The sequence below is a fragment of the Lycium ferocissimum genome, unplaced genomic scaffold (genome assembly GCF_029784015.1).
Source record: "Lycium ferocissimum isolate CSIRO_LF1 unplaced genomic scaffold, AGI_CSIRO_Lferr_CH_V1 ctg5384, whole genome shotgun sequence".
NCBI lineage: Eukaryota > Viridiplantae > Streptophyta > Magnoliopsida > Solanales > Solanaceae > Lycium > Lycium ferocissimum.
Genome location: NW_026725965.1, coordinates 8,466 through 26,074, shown reverse-complemented (window position 1 = coordinate 26,074; position 17,609 = coordinate 8,466). Strand labels below are relative to the sequence as shown.

The 17,609-nt window shown below is 37.8% G+C and overlaps 2 protein-coding genes and 1 non-coding gene across 9 annotated transcripts; 2 read left to right on the top strand and 1 right to left on the bottom strand.

The window, feature by feature from the left end:
* Nucleotides 1-760: 760 nt before the first annotated feature.
* LOC132044880 (uncharacterized) lies at nt 761-3,101 on the bottom strand. The gene is made up of 5 exons (XM_059435412.1): nt 2,742-3,101; nt 1,768-2,697; nt 1,482-1,664; nt 1,096-1,260; nt 761-982 (listed from the first exon to the last, which is right to left on the bottom strand). Exons 1-5 carry the CDS (start codon nt 3,099-3,101, stop codon nt 761-763), a joined length of 1,860 nt encoding a protein of 619 aa, XP_059291395.1.
* A 396-nt stretch (nt 3,102-3,497) lies between these two features.
* LOC132044883 (small nucleolar RNA R71) lies at nt 3,498-3,605 on the top strand. The gene has a single exon (XR_009412296.1). It is a non-coding gene; the product is annotated as a small nucleolar RNA R71 (small nucleolar RNA).
* Nucleotides 3,606-8,180: 4,575 nt separating this feature from the next.
* On the top strand, nt 8,181-16,254 carry LOC132044882 (cleavage stimulation factor subunit 50). Of its 7 annotated transcripts, none has more exons than XM_059435416.1 (14): nt 8,181-8,519; nt 10,258-10,341; nt 10,459-10,580; nt 11,425-11,497; nt 11,596-11,679; nt 11,751-11,837; nt 12,345-12,415; nt 12,496-12,547; nt 12,650-12,707; nt 13,670-13,770; nt 13,837-13,991; nt 14,451-14,559; nt 14,851-14,998; nt 15,380-15,436. In XM_059435416.1, the coding sequence occupies exons 1-14, from the start codon at nt 8,412-8,414 to the stop codon at nt 15,391-15,393; spliced, it is 1,266 nt and encodes a 421-aa protein (XP_059291399.1). In that variant the 5' UTR covers nt 8,181-8,411; the 3' UTR covers nt 15,394-15,436. The 7 variants fall into 7 exon arrangements, with proteins under 7 accessions (XP_059291399.1, XP_059291402.1, XP_059291398.1 ...); XM_059435415.1 differs by lacking the exon at nt 14,851-14,998 and adding an exon at nt 15,504-16,254 and having other exon boundaries at nt 8,218-8,519; nt 11,428-11,497; XM_059435414.1 differs by lacking the exon at nt 14,851-14,998 and adding an exon at nt 15,504-16,254 and having other exon boundaries at nt 8,218-8,519.
* The last annotated feature ends 1,355 nt before the right edge of the window (nt 16,255-17,609 follow it).

The window sequence follows — 17,609 nt, the reverse complement described above, 5'->3', positions numbered from 1 at the left end:
TTACCTCAATAATATGCAACATTATCCTAAAGGCAGCCAACTATACGTGTAATATATAGGTATAATATTCACCTTCTCTTTTTCTTTAGGTGGTCCCACGTGGAAAGGTGTCTCCAAAGACCTTATCCATTTTTAAAAAATACTTATTTCCTTAATCCTCCAGTACACCTCAATATAAAACTAATGACACATAATTATCTCTTAGATCTCAATATGCTTGCATAAATTAAATTATTTTTAACACACTTTATATACTCATAAACACGATCATGTGATATAGCACTAGTCCGTTGCCTCTCTTTGGTGCATACAAAAATATTATTTCCAATCACCGTCACCACAATTTTAAGTCTTAAATCATTTCGGGTATTCATCCTTTTATAAATCGATCTCTTTATTTGCATACTTGAATATGACCAAAATTCTCCGGTGCGAGCGGTTCGAACCATAGCCCGAAGGTACTTGTATAACATTGATGAAACTTATACTATTCGATTTGTTTAATCTCTTACCTTCACGACACTTACTTATCACTTGTTAAACGTAGCATAAATACTTATAGCCTTAAAAAAAATCTTGCTCTTGAACTTATGTCGATTAACTTATGACAAATCCAACGTACAAAAGTACGGGATGTAACAACCAACTTCTTTTTCAGCTCTTCAAAAGCCCCTAGACAGGCTTCGTTGAATGTGAACTTCACCTCTCTCTCAAGAAATTTGCACATTGGATTTGCAATATTTGAGAAATCTTTGACGAATCACCGATAGGAACCTACATGTCCCAAGAAACTACGCAACCTTTTTACAGAAGATAGGGGTGGTAGCCTCTCAACTACCTCCACCTTAGCCTTGTCAACTTCAACACCTCTATGTGAAACTTTGTGGTCGAGAACAATACCTTCACGAACTATGAAGTGACACTTCTCACAATTCAGCACCAAATTTGTCTCCTTACAACGAGCAAGGACTGCATCCAAATGCTGCAGACAATCATCGAACGAGTCTCCAAATACAGAAAAGTCATCCACAAATACCTCCACAAATTTTTCCACCATTTCGGTGAAAATATCTATCATACACCTCTGGAAGGTACCTGGTGCATTACATAACCCGAACGGCATCCTCCGGAATGCAAAGTGCCATAGGGACATGTGAAAGTGGTCTTCTCTTGATCTTCCGGTGCTATCATGATTTGATTGTAACCCGAATAACCATCTAGGAAAGAATAGTAGTCGTGCCCTACCAACCGATCTAGCACCTGGTCATGAATGGTAAAGGAAATGATCTTTTACGTTGCAGTGTTTAACTTTCAGCAGTCAATACAAATCCGACAACCAGTTACAATTCTCTGCGGCACCAGCTCATCTTTGTCATTTTTCACTACAGTCATGCCCCCTTCTTTGGAATACATTGGACTGGGCTCACCCTTTTACTGTCAGAGATAGGATAAATAAATCTTACATCAACCTACTTGATTACCTCTTTCTTCACCACCTCTTTCATAATTGGGTTCAACCTTCGCTGCAGCTCAATACTCGGCTTGCTGTCCTTCTCCATCAATTTTTTGTGCATGCAAAATGAGCTATTAATGGCCCGAATGTCTGCTATGGTCCAGCCAGGAGCTCTTATTCTATCTCTGAGCACTCGTAACACACGTTCAACCTGCACATCAGATAGAAAAGCAAAAAAAAATCCCAGGAAGAGTGTTATCACTGCCTAAATAAGCAGAATGAAGATGAGAAGGTAGAGGTTTAAGTTCAAGAACCGAAGCCTCCTCAATGGAAGGTTTTGGCTTCTTCCACGTGTCAGGACTCTTGAGCTCTTCGAATGGCTTATTTCCTTGCACATGTGTGCAAGTAGTGTCAAGGATGAAAAGACACTTTTGAACCTTTTCATCACCCTCTAGCTCCTCGCTATAGACCAATGCCCTCTCCAATGTGTCTTTCGAAGACACGAAATAATCAAGATCTGCACTTGTCAATTCAGGTTCTGCAATGGTTATCAATTTCAGCTTCTCATAGTGAGGAGGCAATTTAATGGCTATGAACATGTCAAAAGTAGCCTCCTGACCATCCACCGTCATGGATATCTTACCTTCTTTGACTTGGATAATAGCATCAACGTTAGCTAAAAATCCCCTCCTAAGAAGGAGAGGCACTTGCTTGTCAGTTTCATTACCAAGAATGATGAAATCAACTGGGAGAATGAAAGGCCCCACTTTTACTAGAACATCTTCAATTATACTATTCGGATATGCCAACGATCTGTCAGCAAGCTGCAACGTCACAGTTGTTGGTCTTGACTCAACCAAAACCAATGTTTTGAACACACAAGTAGGCATCATATTGATACTAGCACCCAAGTCACATAATGCTCGCCGAATCTCAACGCTCCCAATAGTGATGGAAATAGTGAAACTGCCCGGATCTCCACACCCTGGAACTGCATTCTTCAGTAAGTGCTCAAACTCTGTCAGACGTCTTTTGTTTGCAATAATATCTTTGATGTGCATAACATATTTTGGAACCTCTTGCAAGAGCTCCACCAAAGGGATGTTGATGTGTACCTGTTTTAAGATCTCAAGAAATTTCTTACAAGCTGAATCCACCTTCTGCTTCTGAAGTCTTTGCGGGAACGATGGTGGTGGCCTACACGCCACAACCTCTGACTGCTCTGCAATAATATCAACACTCTTCTATTTGGTTTCTGTCCTCTTAGCAGGAATCAGCTCAGCATTACCTTCTTATTCTTTGGAGGAACTTCTTCTAATTGTCTGCCATTCCTCAAAGAGACATCATGAAGTTGTTCTTTCGGATTCTTTTCAGTATTGCTTGGAAGAGCACCCTGTGGTCTGACAGTTTGAGAAACTACCATCTGGCCCATCTGACTTTCTAGCTCATGAATGAATTTCTGCATTTCATTGATCACCTGTTGTCGTTGCTGCTGAGCCATTTGCTGGTTCCAAGACATCCATTGCTTTATTGTTTCTTCCAAAGAGTTACTCACCTGCTGCCCTTGAGGCTGTTGATAGTTGTTCTGGTAATTCGAATTATATTTGTTTCCGAACTGATTCCCAACACCCCAATTCTGGTGTGCCATGTAGTAGATGGATTATGGGTTCGCAAGATTCGAAGGAAAATTTGCGAACAGGTGATCTCTGCCATAATCATCGCAATTTGCTTGCACCTGATGAATTTGCTGCACCTGATTCCCAAATGGAGCATTGGCCAACCTGTTAAAAACATGAAAAATTTGACCAAGGTCTGCTCGAATAGTGGTAATATCATCTACTTGAAGCACTCCAGCAGCTTTCTATGTTACTCCTGAGCGACTTGGTTCTGATTACTCCTAACTACCTTTAGACATTAGATCTAGAACAACTTCTATCTCCTCATATGTTTTGGTCAAAATCTGGCCCTGAGCTGAAGCATTCAATAATGCTCTAGAGTCATGCCTCAACCCCTTCACAAAATAGTGTCTGATGATCACCTTTGGTTGCATGTGATGTGGACAGTCTCCCAAGTAACCCTTGTATCTCTCCCATGCTTGTGGTGGAGATTCAGAATCTTTCTGAGTGAAACTAGCAATTTTCCCTCTTAGCTCCTTGGTCTTCCTGGATGAAAAGAATTTTTCGATGAACTTGCTTGATAAAATCTGCCAAGAGGTAATAGGCCTGGCAGGCAGATTATGCATCCATTCCCTTGCTTCGCCAATCAATGAGAACGGAAACAATGCCATCTTCACATAGTTGGCAGAACCTGCTCTGTAATTTGTACTGCCCACCTGTACACAGCTAACCAATAATCCTCACAGGGCAACAATCAAAATATATCAACATGCCTCACAGGGCCACAATCATTTTGCAACACCCTATACATACCTGTACAAATGCTCTTCACAAATGGCATTCTCAATTCGATAAGCAACCATACCTTTCTTACCGCAATCCTTAACCCGCAAGACTTACCTCAAATAGCAATCATTAATCATCAGAGAACTTACCTTTCTTACAAACAATTCCAATTTCGTAATCATGGCTGCACTTTACAATCACTTAACGAAAATTCAAATCTTAAAGTTAGCGGCAAGGATTTAAGGTCTATAACACAGCTCTATAGCACAATCTATGATATGAATGAAGGGAAACCATCCTAGATGCCCTGTAGCCTCTTGTTCATAAGTGTGGTCGACAACACACCCATGAATAAGACTCTACCTGACACGACTTTGCAGACAACCCCTAGAACGAATCAAGCTCGATACCACTTTGTCACACCCTAACAATGGTAGGGCATGACGGCACCCGACTCTCATCGAGTCGAGCGAACCCTTAGACATTCGCACTATCAAAACCCGTCATTTCAAAAAACTTTTAAAAACATGAAACTTTTCTAAATAGAAATCATTATCTTTATAACGATTATGAAAACTTTCAATCAAATAAATACTTTAAGCCAACGAAAATCATCTAAAATACATACTCTTTTAAAATCCACAAATGACTCAACTGACATCACTTTGTCGACATCTCGACAAACATACCACAGACAATCGTCTCGCGAAGCCTCTAAGAAGTAAACCGAACATTATGAGTCGGGATAGGGCCCCGACATACCCATAATCATATATATCTATACATGACTTAGCACACTCCGAACAAGGTGGAACTTGCCAATCACAAATGACGTCAAGCATCCTAGCTATACACTTAACCCTCGGCTAAACAACTGGGCCGCGGTACGAACGCAGCGTCCCCAGGCAAAAAGGACGTCGACGGACAATGTACCGAGTATGTAAGGTGGTAACAAATCATAATCATAATTTGATTTAGGAGAGAAGAAATCACAATCTAACTCAATACCTGAAATTTCTTCGCCTGAAGAACATAAATGTGCACACGAAGTCTCAAAACAATCTTTAAGTAAATAATGCAATCCAACACACATGCCGCTTCCGACATGTTAATGTAATGGTCCCTTCGGACAGCCGCTTCCGGCTAGTATCACAATAGTCCCTTCGGACGGCCGCTTCCGGCATAATAATGATGGCCCCTTCGGGCAGCCGCTTCCGGCTTAATATCGCAATCATGTCAACACAAACTCAATCCACAAATATCAATTTCAATTCATATCATAAGTCACTAATCAATTCATCACAATCCAGTTATTAGCCTTAGTCTTTATAAGAAGTTATCAAATTTGTATCTCACTAGACTTAGGAGGACATACTTTCAGGTTTGAGGGTAGAATTGTTATGAAATTCTTACTACTTATATTCCACTCAATTTCATCTTATTGCCCTACCCAAAGGAAAAAAATGATCATATCAATACAAAGGGATGATACTATGGAATGTAAACATAAATCGTAAATGAAAGGAAGTAGTAAAATCTCGCACCCCGTTCGGAGTGGTTTTGAAAATCAAACTTTATGTTTCCTTTAGTATAAAACTCATTTTCTCGAAATCACTAGTAAAACCATATACACAACTCAACTTGGCACCTTATGGGTGTTCCCTTTGGAAACAGAATACAATATCAATAAGCCATCACAAGAAACATTTACATCTTACTCGTCTAAGAATGGAATTATATGGAGTACATATAGAATGAATAGCAACAAGAATCATGCCAAAGGAAGAAAGGTTTGCCTTACACACCTTGTCGCTTACGTGATTAGCTTAACTTATGCTTTCAAACACTGGCCAATCCACAATCAAGGTAAAGGAAACCCCGTAGACAACTTGAAAAAGGTTCATATACTTCTCTAAGCTCGTAATTAACTTCCGTAAATTCGGCAAAGATTTTCCCCGTAATCTTCGCTTCCCTCTAATTCCAATTCAATTTAACAACACAATCAACAAACAACAACAACAAAAACAACAACAACCATCTCATATAAGTCACTTTAAACTCAAAGCATCAACTCCCAAAGATATACACCAAAACAGCCCAGTATACGCTTTGTACACGATATCTTCATACATTTTATTCTCCCAAATTCAAGAACAACAACTTATCAACAACATATCAAAAATCATTTTATATCAATATCCAACTAATTCTATCCATTTAATCATACCAAAACAGCCCCCAAGTCATTTGATATCCAAAAATTATAACCGAACTTTCAACGTCGCTCTCTTTTCTAACCCGTCAAATCTATCAACGATCATGGTAAGAACATTATTAACATCTTAAACATACCTTATATGAGCATCCACCACGAAACCAACATCCCCCAAGTTCAACTTTTAGCTTAAAACGATGACGACAACTCGTACTACACTTTATCCTTCACGAGCCTCGGATTCGGGCCTCGAACTTGATCGATTCTCCACTTTCTCTCTCTAACTCTCCTCTCTCCCTCTCTAAAAGTTTGTGGACTTCTTGATGTGTAAATGAATGAATTTTTATGACTTTAGCCCTTATATATGGGTCTTGGGTCGATTCCCACCGACCTTGAGCTCCAAGGTTGGGCCGAGCCCATTGCCCAAAGATTACCTTCCTGTCTTAAAACATCCATAACTTTTTATCCCTATGTCACATGCAGGCCCACGACCTATGGTTGGAAAGCTAATTCAATTATCTACAACTTTCATATTTGGAGTTTTCCCAAATTCCCAAATCATGATGGGGTTATGGCCTCCCGAAGTCAGATCACCCGAAAACGTAACTTAAAAACATCTTTTCGAGGCTTACACTTGGATTCGCTCAAGGGTCCTTCGAGTTGTGTTTAACTTCACATATATTGTCCATATAACTTGTCATATGTCCTTTATAAAAAACCCATCATGTGGCCACACCTCGCCACTTGGCATGAGGGCTATATATCTTTTAACGTATCATTCCTATCATATTGTACGAATTCCAAATATCATACTCATGCTATCCTCATGCTAATACAGTAGAATTTCATCCTTTATACTTGTAATATTTGCTCCTCCTTGAGCTCACATTAAGCCGTCTGTAGCCTTAGTAACATAAAATTTTCTGGGGTGTAACAGGTTGCGCGTCGTGTGTCCAAAGCTTGCACGTCTGAGTGTCATCAGAGACCGAGATTCAGAGAGCACAATTTCTCGCGCTGGCTGCACGTTGCCTGACCATCACATAAGGTCCTTCAGTGACCAAATTTCTTCTGTGTTGTGCGATCCTCTCGTCATCTCATTCAAGTGTGATACACCTCCAAACTCAACCAAACTTCGCTCGGTTTTCATTCATTTTTGCCTCGTTGTACCTAAACACACAAACATACCAACACAAGCTTGAATACAACGATTTCATTATAAAGAATGCGATTAAAGTACTAAGAAATAGAGGGAAAGTGACGCGAAATATAGTTATTTGTGCAAATATCAATTAAAGGACCCACCAAGTTTCTTTCAAACCTTACATATTTCAAGAAAATAACACTACGGTTCAACAATTAATTAACCGCACCATATCCGATGCTAATGTGTTTCCTTTTACCATTATAAAAATTTCACAATTAGCACCACCAAATATTGTTTAGAAGTACAACCGGACATGTTGAAAGGACCAATTGATAAATCTTGGATTCCACATTGATTCAACCGTTCATCCTTCAGATGGTCCACTCATACACAATTCAACAACATTAATGTTAGGGCAAAGGTGCAACTATATCCCTTAACTTTACGATTTAGAGCTGATATACTCCTCATAAAAAGCGTGGAGCATATACATCCGCCGTTATACAAATGGCACAAATACACTTTTTTCGCTGACGAAATTTTCTTAATTAAAATAAAAGTCATTGTAGGGGTATATTTGGACCTTTTCGTAAAGTTCAACGGTAAATTTGCACTTTCTTATGCATGATTTTCTTCTTCTTCTTTTTTTTTTTTTTTTGCCTTCTTTAATTTAATGATTAATTTAAATTTATTGCTTCGATGATCAATTTTTTTTTTTTTTGCGGTCATCTTTTTATTAAATCTACCATAGATTCCCAAATTATTTTTATACAGATGCAAAGAATAAATTGTAATGTGGTCGGTTATGATTATTGGAAATAATAAGAAATTTCGAGATTTGAGAAAATTATTTATAATTAGCTGATGGCTGAAAGAATAAATTGCAAATGTGCACTACTAAGTTCTAATTTCACTGCTTATTGGATATTTAACCAAATGACCCCCAACCTTTATAAAACAAAGAAAAACCTAAAATTAACTTTTTTCCTAAACCAAATTCATATTAGGCTACCAAGAAGCATCGTGGGTGTCGGGGAAGTGACTAAAATGGCGGCGGTAGAGTTCAGAAACTCATAAGTATTTGACTTTCAGCTTTTTCCATGAAAAGGGTTTGCAGTTTGTGTATCAAATAAAGATTCTTTGGTATTATTCTTGTTTGTTTCATAGAATAAGTTAAGGAAGTAATAATCAGTTAAAATGGAGAGTAATAATAGTAGTTTGGAGCAAACACTGCAAGATGGGAAATTGTATCGTCATGTTAATTCTCTCATTGTCGCTCACCTTCGTGATAGTAATCTCAATCAGGTACTCTTTCTTCTATTCTTTGGTTTTATACACATACATTTAACCTTTAGAAACTTTCTTCTACTTCGATTATTGTAGTTACTGTCCCCTTTTAAAAATGTGCTGTGATGCTTTCTTTAGTATTTTTTCATGGCTTCTTCACTCCCGCTGTTTTCTTTTTCGTACTGCTTTGAAATGTTTATACTTGAGCCGAGGCTCCCTAGTTTCCAAGGTAGGGTAAGGTCTGCGTACACACTACCCTCCCCAAACCCCACTTGTGGGATTACACTGTGTATGTTGTTGTATTTAACCTTAGAAACTACTTACCGTCTTTGGGATCCCTAGAGAACATCTTTGATGACTGTAAGTCTGTAACATTACTGTTGTTGGAAAAATTACTACAATATTGAAACTTAACAGAGATAAAACAGTAACAACTTATCAAAACAAATGTTGTGTCGTGCCGGGTCATTGCTTTGAGGGCGATTTTGGTCCGACTAGGATGCATATTATTGTGACCGGTTGCTCTCCAATGTTCCACAACACTTCCCAACACGTGCACGCACTCATGACTGAAAGTTTGGAGTTTGTGTAAAATAAATTGTCCAGAAAAAACAGGTTTGGAGAAGAAGAGATAACACTGTTGAAGTGTGTGAATGTTTTTGTATGAGAGATTAGGCTTTATTTGTGGGGGCATCAAGTTAGAAAATGTTTTTAATAACCATTCTCTAAGTTGATGCCCCACAGGTTAGGGAATATGTTGGAAACAAGGAAGTTCCAGTTAGCCTTTGAACTAAGTTAAATGATTGTGTAGACAATGGTGAAGGAAAGGGTAGAAGAAACAGGTTTGCAGGATTATTCCTCTTGAGATGATGTATGCACTGATCTTACTATACGTATAGATCTGATTTATTTGAGATTTATTCCTATTACCATGATTAGGAAGAGATTTAGAGTGTTCAAAGATTGAATAGATAGTATCATATTTTTTTTTTTTTTTTTTTTTTGATAATCATGGTGTCGGAGCCAGCTTTCGCTCACTATAAGAGAAACATTATTCTAAACAGACTTACCATGTCTTGTAATATTTATTGGGGATTGAACAAATGATCATGGTTGCTAGCATGGCATTTGGAATTTATAGCTACATTGGATATTTAAGGTTTTGGTCTTTAAGAAATAGCCTCTCTGCCTCCCAAGGTAGGGATAAGGTCTGCGTACACTCTACCTCTCCAGATCCCACTTGTGGGATTACACTGAGTATGTTGTTGCTGGCTGTTCAAGCCCCAATTGGTTTTTTTTGCGGTTTCAGTTAAGAGGAGTCTCCCATGACTATCTTAGCCTCCTTGCTACAGAATTTTGCAAAATTCTAGAGTCCCACTGTAATTATCCCCTTGAACAAGGAAATTTCTACAAGAACTCCACAAAATTTGACCTCAAACTTTCTTTGCGGAGGCCAGCACATGTATTCTTGGTTTTCCTTGGTCATCATGCTGTATGTTTCTTTTTTTCTCTGATAAGTGATATGGATACCTTCCGTAACATATCTCTAATAACATATGGGCTGCAAGTGAGAGGTCTCCAAAAGCAGACATCTGTTCCTAGGTTAACTGCATGGTCTAACACTATGATGGGATTCAAAAAACAAAGTTGAGAAGATCAACCTGTGTGTCTTATACATGTTTTGAATAGAAAATGGTATGTAATTAAGCTAAGTTATTTAGAGGTTTTGATGAATTCCGCTATGCATGTATGACAGGCTGCAAGTGCTGTAGCTTCAGCTACAATGACACCAATGAATGTTGAAGCTGCTCCCAACAAGCTACTTGAATTGGTCGCAAAGGTTTGTATCGGTTGGTAAGGTTTGCTATTATTCGACTTTCACGGATTTTCAGCTGCTCAACGTTGGGTAAGAGAATAGATATAAAAAAGCTTCTTTATCAGTCTAAGCCGTTAACAGGGTCTTGCAGTGGAGAAAGATGAGACGCTTAGAGGAGTTTCAATAGCTGTACCTTTTGATCCAAGCATAACTGCAGCATATGGCTCAATCCCAGCCCCTCGGGCTGCGTTTGTTGATTTCAGGCAATTTATCTCCCATCAAACTATTTTTGTTTAATAACCTGAAGGGTTAAGAGTTCTCTTTAATTAGTTGAGTGTTAAAGTGCAATTAATGTGTCGTCGCTTGACCGAGACTCTAAAATCCTTGTGCCATGCTGATGTATGCAGTTGACAAGTTCTACTGAGTAAAAAGGAGGAAATTAGCTGGTGATTGTGGGAAATGTTTTGGATACTTTAGTACTAATCTTCTGTAATCGAAGAGTAATAACTAATATGGAATAATTCGCCTGTTGCCATGTATGGAAAAAACTAGAGTATCCAATTGAATATCTTTTGTCCTTTTCCTTTTTTCATTAATTACATCTTTCAAAAACTGATTAGCAGCTAAACCTTTTGAACCAATCATGACTTTCATTCCGTATATTAATTAAGTTCTATTCGATATTTATGCATGAGGGTGAACCTTTATTTTGTAACAGCTTTCATTTTGGGCTAGGTCATGTCAATCATAGAATTTTTGTAGGCTAAGTCACTGTAAGTTTGACACTACATAAGCCTTGAGTAGCAGGCAAGATCCTTTTAATCCGTGCACCAAGAGATCTAGTAAGGCAGTGGCTAATACACTATAGTGAGCCATCAAAAAGCATCTCATAATCATTAAGTATGTCTCAAGATTTACAGAGTGGACTCACTTTCAGATTCAGGATTCACCATATATTAACTTAACTGTCTGGACCAATGTAAAGACCATTTCCTGTCTCTATCTGGATTTGTGTAATAAATATTTCTTCTTTCTTGAGAAATATATATGAATGATGTTAGGCTTGTCATTTGGTGGATTTGATAATCCAGTTTTGCTTTGCAACAGTAGCGTGAACGATACAAAAGGGCCGTCAAAAAATATCCCAAAGCATGAGTCACGACATATTTCCGAGCACAAGGTTGTATCTTAAACAAAGCTGTAGGTTGTTTTGAGCTCTCAACTTTATTCTATTGCCGATTTCCGGCATTACGTTTTAACGCAAGAATTTTCTTTTAGAATGTTGCAAGGTGTGCCAGATTCAGTCCCGATGGAAGATTTCTTGCTACTGGAAGCGCGGACACATCAATTAAATTGTTTGAGGTATTGTATCATTTCTTTAGAACTCTTACTTTCATTCTCTACTTCTAAAACAAAAGCATTAACTTGTGCAGATTGCAAAAGTTAAGCAAATGATGCAGCCAGATGCAAGGGATGGCCCAGTGAGGCCTGTTATACGGACTTTTTATGATCATCAACAAGTAAGATCTTGATCGTGTGATACTTACATTTCTTGATTCAGTTGTCCTGGTATTAACTTTTTTAGGTCGGTTAATTTGAACATTGGCTCAAAACATCTCTCATTATCCACTATTTAAGTAAGAAGTTTACTGGATTACTTTTAACAAAACTAAAGTTAACTGGACTTGTTTGTATGATGTTTGCCTGTAGATGCTCCTCTCATTAAAATGCTAACAACAACAACAACAGCATGCCCAGTGTGATCCCACAAGTGGGGTCTGGGGAGGGTGGGGTGTACGCGGACCTTACCCCTACTTTGTGTGAGGTAGTCTCATTAAAATGCTAAGAAGAAATAAAAAGGGGAGCATATCTCTTTTATCAAATTGTGTCTGGCGATGTGATGGTGTGCTTCCTTTTAGTTATTGATGGCACCTCTTCTCTCTCTATTCCTATGAATCTCAGTTTCTTAGTTGTGACTATCTCAGGATTTTCCCTGTTTCTTACCCAAAAGTTATGCATAACTGCAGCCAATAAATGACTTGGACTTTCATCCGCAAAATACTGTACTCATATCTGGAGCAAAAGACCGCACCATCAAGTATGATTTACTGTGAAGTTGCCTAATATGTTTGTCATTGGAATATGATCTAAATACTCCTTTCTTTTGGCTGTTTTCAGGTTCTTTGATTTTTCCAAAACGGTAGCAAAGAGAGCATTTAGAGTGATTCAGGTCACTCAAATGTTTTTAAATTTTGAAACCAAGCATAAAGCTTGGATTTAGTTTAGAAAATATACTAACTATTCTATTGGATTGGATTAAATGTTTCAACAGGATACACATAATGTAAGGTCGGTGTCATTCCATCCTTCCGGGGACTTTCTTCTGGCAGGCAAGTAAATTTCTTTTTAGTTAGATGCTGGTTTGTGGGCTGCTGTTACTAGTTAGGTGAACCTAAAGCTGAGTCAATGTTGCTATGTCGGACAACTTTTTATCCCTGAAATTATCTACAATCTTTTGTCCAAAATACTGGAGAAATAGGGAAATCATACTTGTACAGGTTTCTACCATAACAAAAAAAAGCAATGCATGCCTATGCTATGAAGTGTAAAAATCTTCCTGTCCATCTTTTCGGTATTGGTGATCAAATCTCGTAATGCAATATGTTCTTTGTGTATGTGCTAATCCATTCTGTGCAGTTACGTCTAACTTCTAACTAGATTTTTAGATTACTTTTTGGTTAAGTTAGTAATTTTTGTATTATTCACCGGTGAACAAATAAATGTAACTTTGTATTATTCACAAATTCAGCACTAAGGGAATGACATTAGTAACAAAACGAGTAAAAGCCATCCCTGTTGCAAATGTACGGAGCCTGTGAAATCCAAATAGCATTTACATCATCTACAAAGTGAAAAGTAAACCAAATGTTAAGGCAGTTAGAAACAAAAGCCTTCAATCTATGATATTGATACCTGGTTGACTGAATCAACATGTGATGTTGGTTTCTAAATCTTAAGGAAGAAATGGAGCTTCGGAGAGGCAGCTCGTTGGTGATTGATCTCAACTTCAACTAAGAGGAAATATGGATGATAAGGTGTTGGTAACTACTTGATATGAAGTACTAAAACTGTTAATGGTAATTCCCACCACAGTGGATGGCAAGCTTTCTTCTTAAAACTGGCATCTAATCTCTAACCTATTTTTTGATTCTGTACTCATAAGATTATCTATTCCTATATTTCCCTCTATCATTATCTGCTAACTCATTCAGGTGAAGCAGCAGCAGTATTGAACACGATTTGCACCTTGCCGATTGGTTAGATTTTCTCATGATAATGTTGGTTGTTACAGGAACTGATCATTCAATTCCTCATCTATATGACATCAACACTTTCAAATGCTACCTGCCACCAAATTTCCAAGAGATGGGTGTCAATGCTGCTATTAATCAGGTAAAGTTGGTATCTAGTATTCTTTGGTCGGAGGATTCTTTTACTGACCATTATACTTCCTTGCAGGTTAGGTATTCATGTACTGGCGGATTGTATGTAACTGCTTCCAAAAATGGTGCAATTCGGCTATGGGATGGGGTAACTGCTAGCTGTGTGCGATCCATAGATGGTGCACATGGAGCGGCGGAGGCCACAAGTGCAAATTTTTCAAAGGATGAAAGGTTAGAGATCCCTTATGGTTACATACAGCTTACAAGCTAGGACCAGGAACCTTTTCTTCAACTGGAGAAAGAGGTTTATTCCACTTGAACCACTGCCTAGAAATGAAGAGGGTTCTTTTTTCTTCTTAACATTGTTTAGAGGGTCGGAAACTTGTGAAAAGGAGCTGCCAATGAGAATATTCTATTCTCATCACGTTTTGTCACAAAGCAGTTCCAGTAAAGTATTGCCTGCTTGATTACCAAGTTTATCTAGTGTACTGCTCATGCACATGAACAAAAAGAATGATGTTCATCTTTTGTGTCGAATTTTTATTTGCGACCCTATGTGGTCTACTTGACCTCATGTTTTGTTTCTTATTGCAATGTGGAACTTGCTTTACTTTCTATGTGAGATAATCCTTGATAGTTTATAGGGCTTTAGATGCCTAGTCAAGCTTGTTTATTTCAAATATTTCCTAGGTATATTCTATCCTCGGGAAAAGACTCTTCGGTGAAGCTTTGGGAAGTTGGCACAGGAAGATTGGTCAAACAATATCTTGGAGCTACACATACACAGTTGCGCTGCCAGGTATGCCAGGGTCACACAGCTTGCTTTGAAGAGTTCATGTTTCTTGTCACAATTTTTTTTTTTTTTTTTTGATTTAAAAAAGAAAAAGAAAAGCAAAGCTTAATTTGGCTGCTCCGTATAGTTGAGCGGATATAGGCTTAAATAGAAGCAAAGAACTGGAGTTACATATTTATGAAATATCGCCTGCTTGCCATTATTGAATGTGCAATACATGTCATCATATACCATGAATGCTGGCTTCGGTTTATCATTCTTGTGAAGCTTCTACTTGGATTCCAAACTGCTTGTTAGATATGCCGCAGCTCTCATGGTCATTGTGGAATTGCATCTAAAAATTTAGAAGCTAATACATTTAAAGTACAACAACAGCAACAACGGCTACGCTTCAACTTCAATCCCAAGCTAGTCGGGGTCGTCCATTTGAATCTTCAATATCCATGTACGCCATTTAAACCCGTCTCAATTCAATATTCATCTAATACGTGGAAATCAAAGAATTACGCGAAAAACTATTCTTTCTTCATCAAAAAAGAGTAGTTTTTCGCGTACTATGTACGAACCTGGAAAATTATGTTAATTTTTTGATGGATGTTCAGGTGATTTTTGAGATGTGATAGTCAGAGATAACTTCCCCCACGTGGATTTCCTATATCTTCGTGTTCATCTTCTGTAATTAGGCTATATTATTTTTATATATGCACCACTCAAAAGTGTTTTCTTGTTTTGTTTAGATTATGAGCCTTGATTTCCACATATATGGGAATGTTTTGCTCTCATATTCTTGTTGACATTTGACAGTTGAAAAATGCTTTCGATGCAGGCTGTATTCAATGATACAGAAGAATTTGTATTATCAATTGATGAATCTCTCAATAAGGTAAGTTTGACTTTCTTTAATACGAACACAGGTAAAATTAGAGAGATTAATAGGATGTTGGTCACAGATTGTTGCATGGGATGCTCTGACGACAGAAAAAGTGGCTAGATGGCCCTCCAACCATATTGGTGCACCCCGTTGGCTTGTGCATTCCCCTGTAGAAGCTACATTTGTGTCTTGTGGGATTGACCGATCCATTCGGTACTGGAAGGAGTGCCCTTAGTGCCAATAATGAGCCGGTGGCAGGTGGCAAAGCCAGAGATGTATGCCAATGTAATTTAATAAGCTTGCTGTAGCTGTAAGAAACTCTCATCCCACTTATTTGTTGTATACTTGAGAAAGAGAAAAGAGACATTCGTTCTTAGGAAGGTCAGCCAAGCAAAGCTCTTTCCTTTTTTTTTTTTTTTTTTTTTTGGACATGCAGTGAGCTAAGTAGATGGAAGCAATTATTGCTTTGTCTACACATCCTCTCTGATGGTGAAGGAAAGTAAAAAGAAGAGGCAAATAGGTCTCAAGTTGGTCCAATGGTCAGGCATGATGGTTAAATCTCCTCTATTTTGATAAGGGTCCTTTACTGATCACCCAAATTACCCAGTTTTTAAGGGAAGATTAAACATTTGCTTGAGGGACATGTATTTAGGCGTTTTTTAATTTGTCTGGCAGCATTTGTTTCCGAGTTTTTGTAATTGATTGACAGTATTACACAATGTGGACGTAAGCTTGATCGTCCTTTTGGGATTCAATGTAGCAACCTTGTACCCTACTCTGTAGGATATTTCACGTCTTTTAACTGGAAAATTTTCTTCTCCCAATGGATATTTCTTCCGTTTCAAGTTCGATGCTGGTAAAAATGAGCACCTTTGAGACTGGATTTTGTATAAAATTTGAAAGCAATATAGCTTGACAATGACATTCCCGTTCCCGTGGATAATTTGGGAAAATTACGCTGTCTATTTTTGAAAATATTTACGCCATGTAGCCCCATACTTTGAGTTTGTTACTGATTTAGCTCATATTTGTGTACGAACACCTTTTGTACACTATTATACACTTTATACGAGGTTGATATGGAGGTGTATAATGCTTTTCCCCCTAGGTATAATGTTGTATAATATTGTATATTGGACGTGGTGTAATAATTTTCAAAAGTTGTATATTTTTGAAAATCTCCCCTTATTGTTCTGTATTTGTCACCTAATTAATTACAAAAATATGAGAAATAGCTATACGGAGGCGTTAATAATCTGCGAACTGGCAGAGGCAATAAGATAGACCAACTTATTGGCCTTGATCATTGTAAATATTTGATAGTAGCTCACTGTTTATCTATTGCATCTAAGGTAACCAAATTATTTGTTAGTAAAAAGACGAATGATGGCAAGTTTTAACTGAGGTAATATTACAATGAATTAACAAATATACACCAATCACGATATCAGAATTCAGAAACTTGCGTTCTTTCAGGCAGTACTGGTTTTGAACTTAAAACATCAACCAGGCTTAACCCGAGGATTAACGATGTCCTAACCAATTACATCTTGCAAGTTTGTAAAGTTGAACAGAGAAGGTAACATTTGTTAATTTTCCATCTCCTTTCGATGGTCATATCATATGTCTACTTGTCCAGCTTGTTATTTTTTCTATTTTTATACTCGGTCGAAAATTTTCAGGTAGAAGAAGAAAAATAATGACAAATGATTTCCAAACACATTATTCATCCAGTTTCAATTATACGTCATAATTTGGTTGGACACAGAACTGAAGAAAATAAAACAGATATTTTGAAGAAAAAGTAACTATCTCTATCAATTGGGATAATAATGTTATCAAAATTGACCCATGTTTTATCTTCTTACCTAATGTGGCCCACTTTGTATTCTCATTCCTTAACCCAACGTTAGAGGGGTCATTGGCACAAATGCCCCTATTTTGAGCTGGTCTTTAATATTTGCCCTCTAATTTGACGATCTTTAAGTTTTGCCCTTCACTATATTAAGTTAATATATTAGGACGAAAATGCCCCTGTACACATTATTACCTCCTTCCTCTCATCCTTCTCTTTCTCTCCCAGAATACCGTCACTTTGAAAATTGGATCTCTCTCTCTCTTTCTAAGTTCTCTTTTGATCAATTCATGAAACAATCTTATATCCAATTGCAGTAGAAGTCTTTTG

Coding starts and splice junctions, on each gene's coding strand:
- LOC132044880 (XM_059435412.1), bottom strand. CDS start 3,101: ATGGCACACCAGAATTGGGGTGTTGGGAATCAGTTCGGAAACAAATAT. Junction 1,261..1,481: donor AAGAGGTGGTGAAGAAAGAG/GTAATCAAGTAG, acceptor ATTCATGACCAG/GTGCTAGATCGGTTGGTAGG. Junction 983..1,095: donor CGGGTTATGTAATGCACCAG/GTACCTTCCAGA, acceptor GATTGTCTGCAG/CATTTGGATGCAGTCCTTGC.
- LOC132044882 (XM_059435414.1), top strand. CDS start 8,412: ATGGAGAGTAATAATAGTAGTTTGGAGCAAACACTGCAAGATGGGAAA. Junction 10,581..11,424: donor GCTGCGTTTGTTGATTTCAG/GCAATTTATCTC, acceptor GCTTTGCAACAG/TAGCGTGAACGATACAAAAG. Junction 11,498..11,595: donor GACATATTTCCGAGCACAAG/GTTGTATCTTAA, acceptor ATTTTCTTTTAG/AATGTTGCAAGGTGTGCCAG.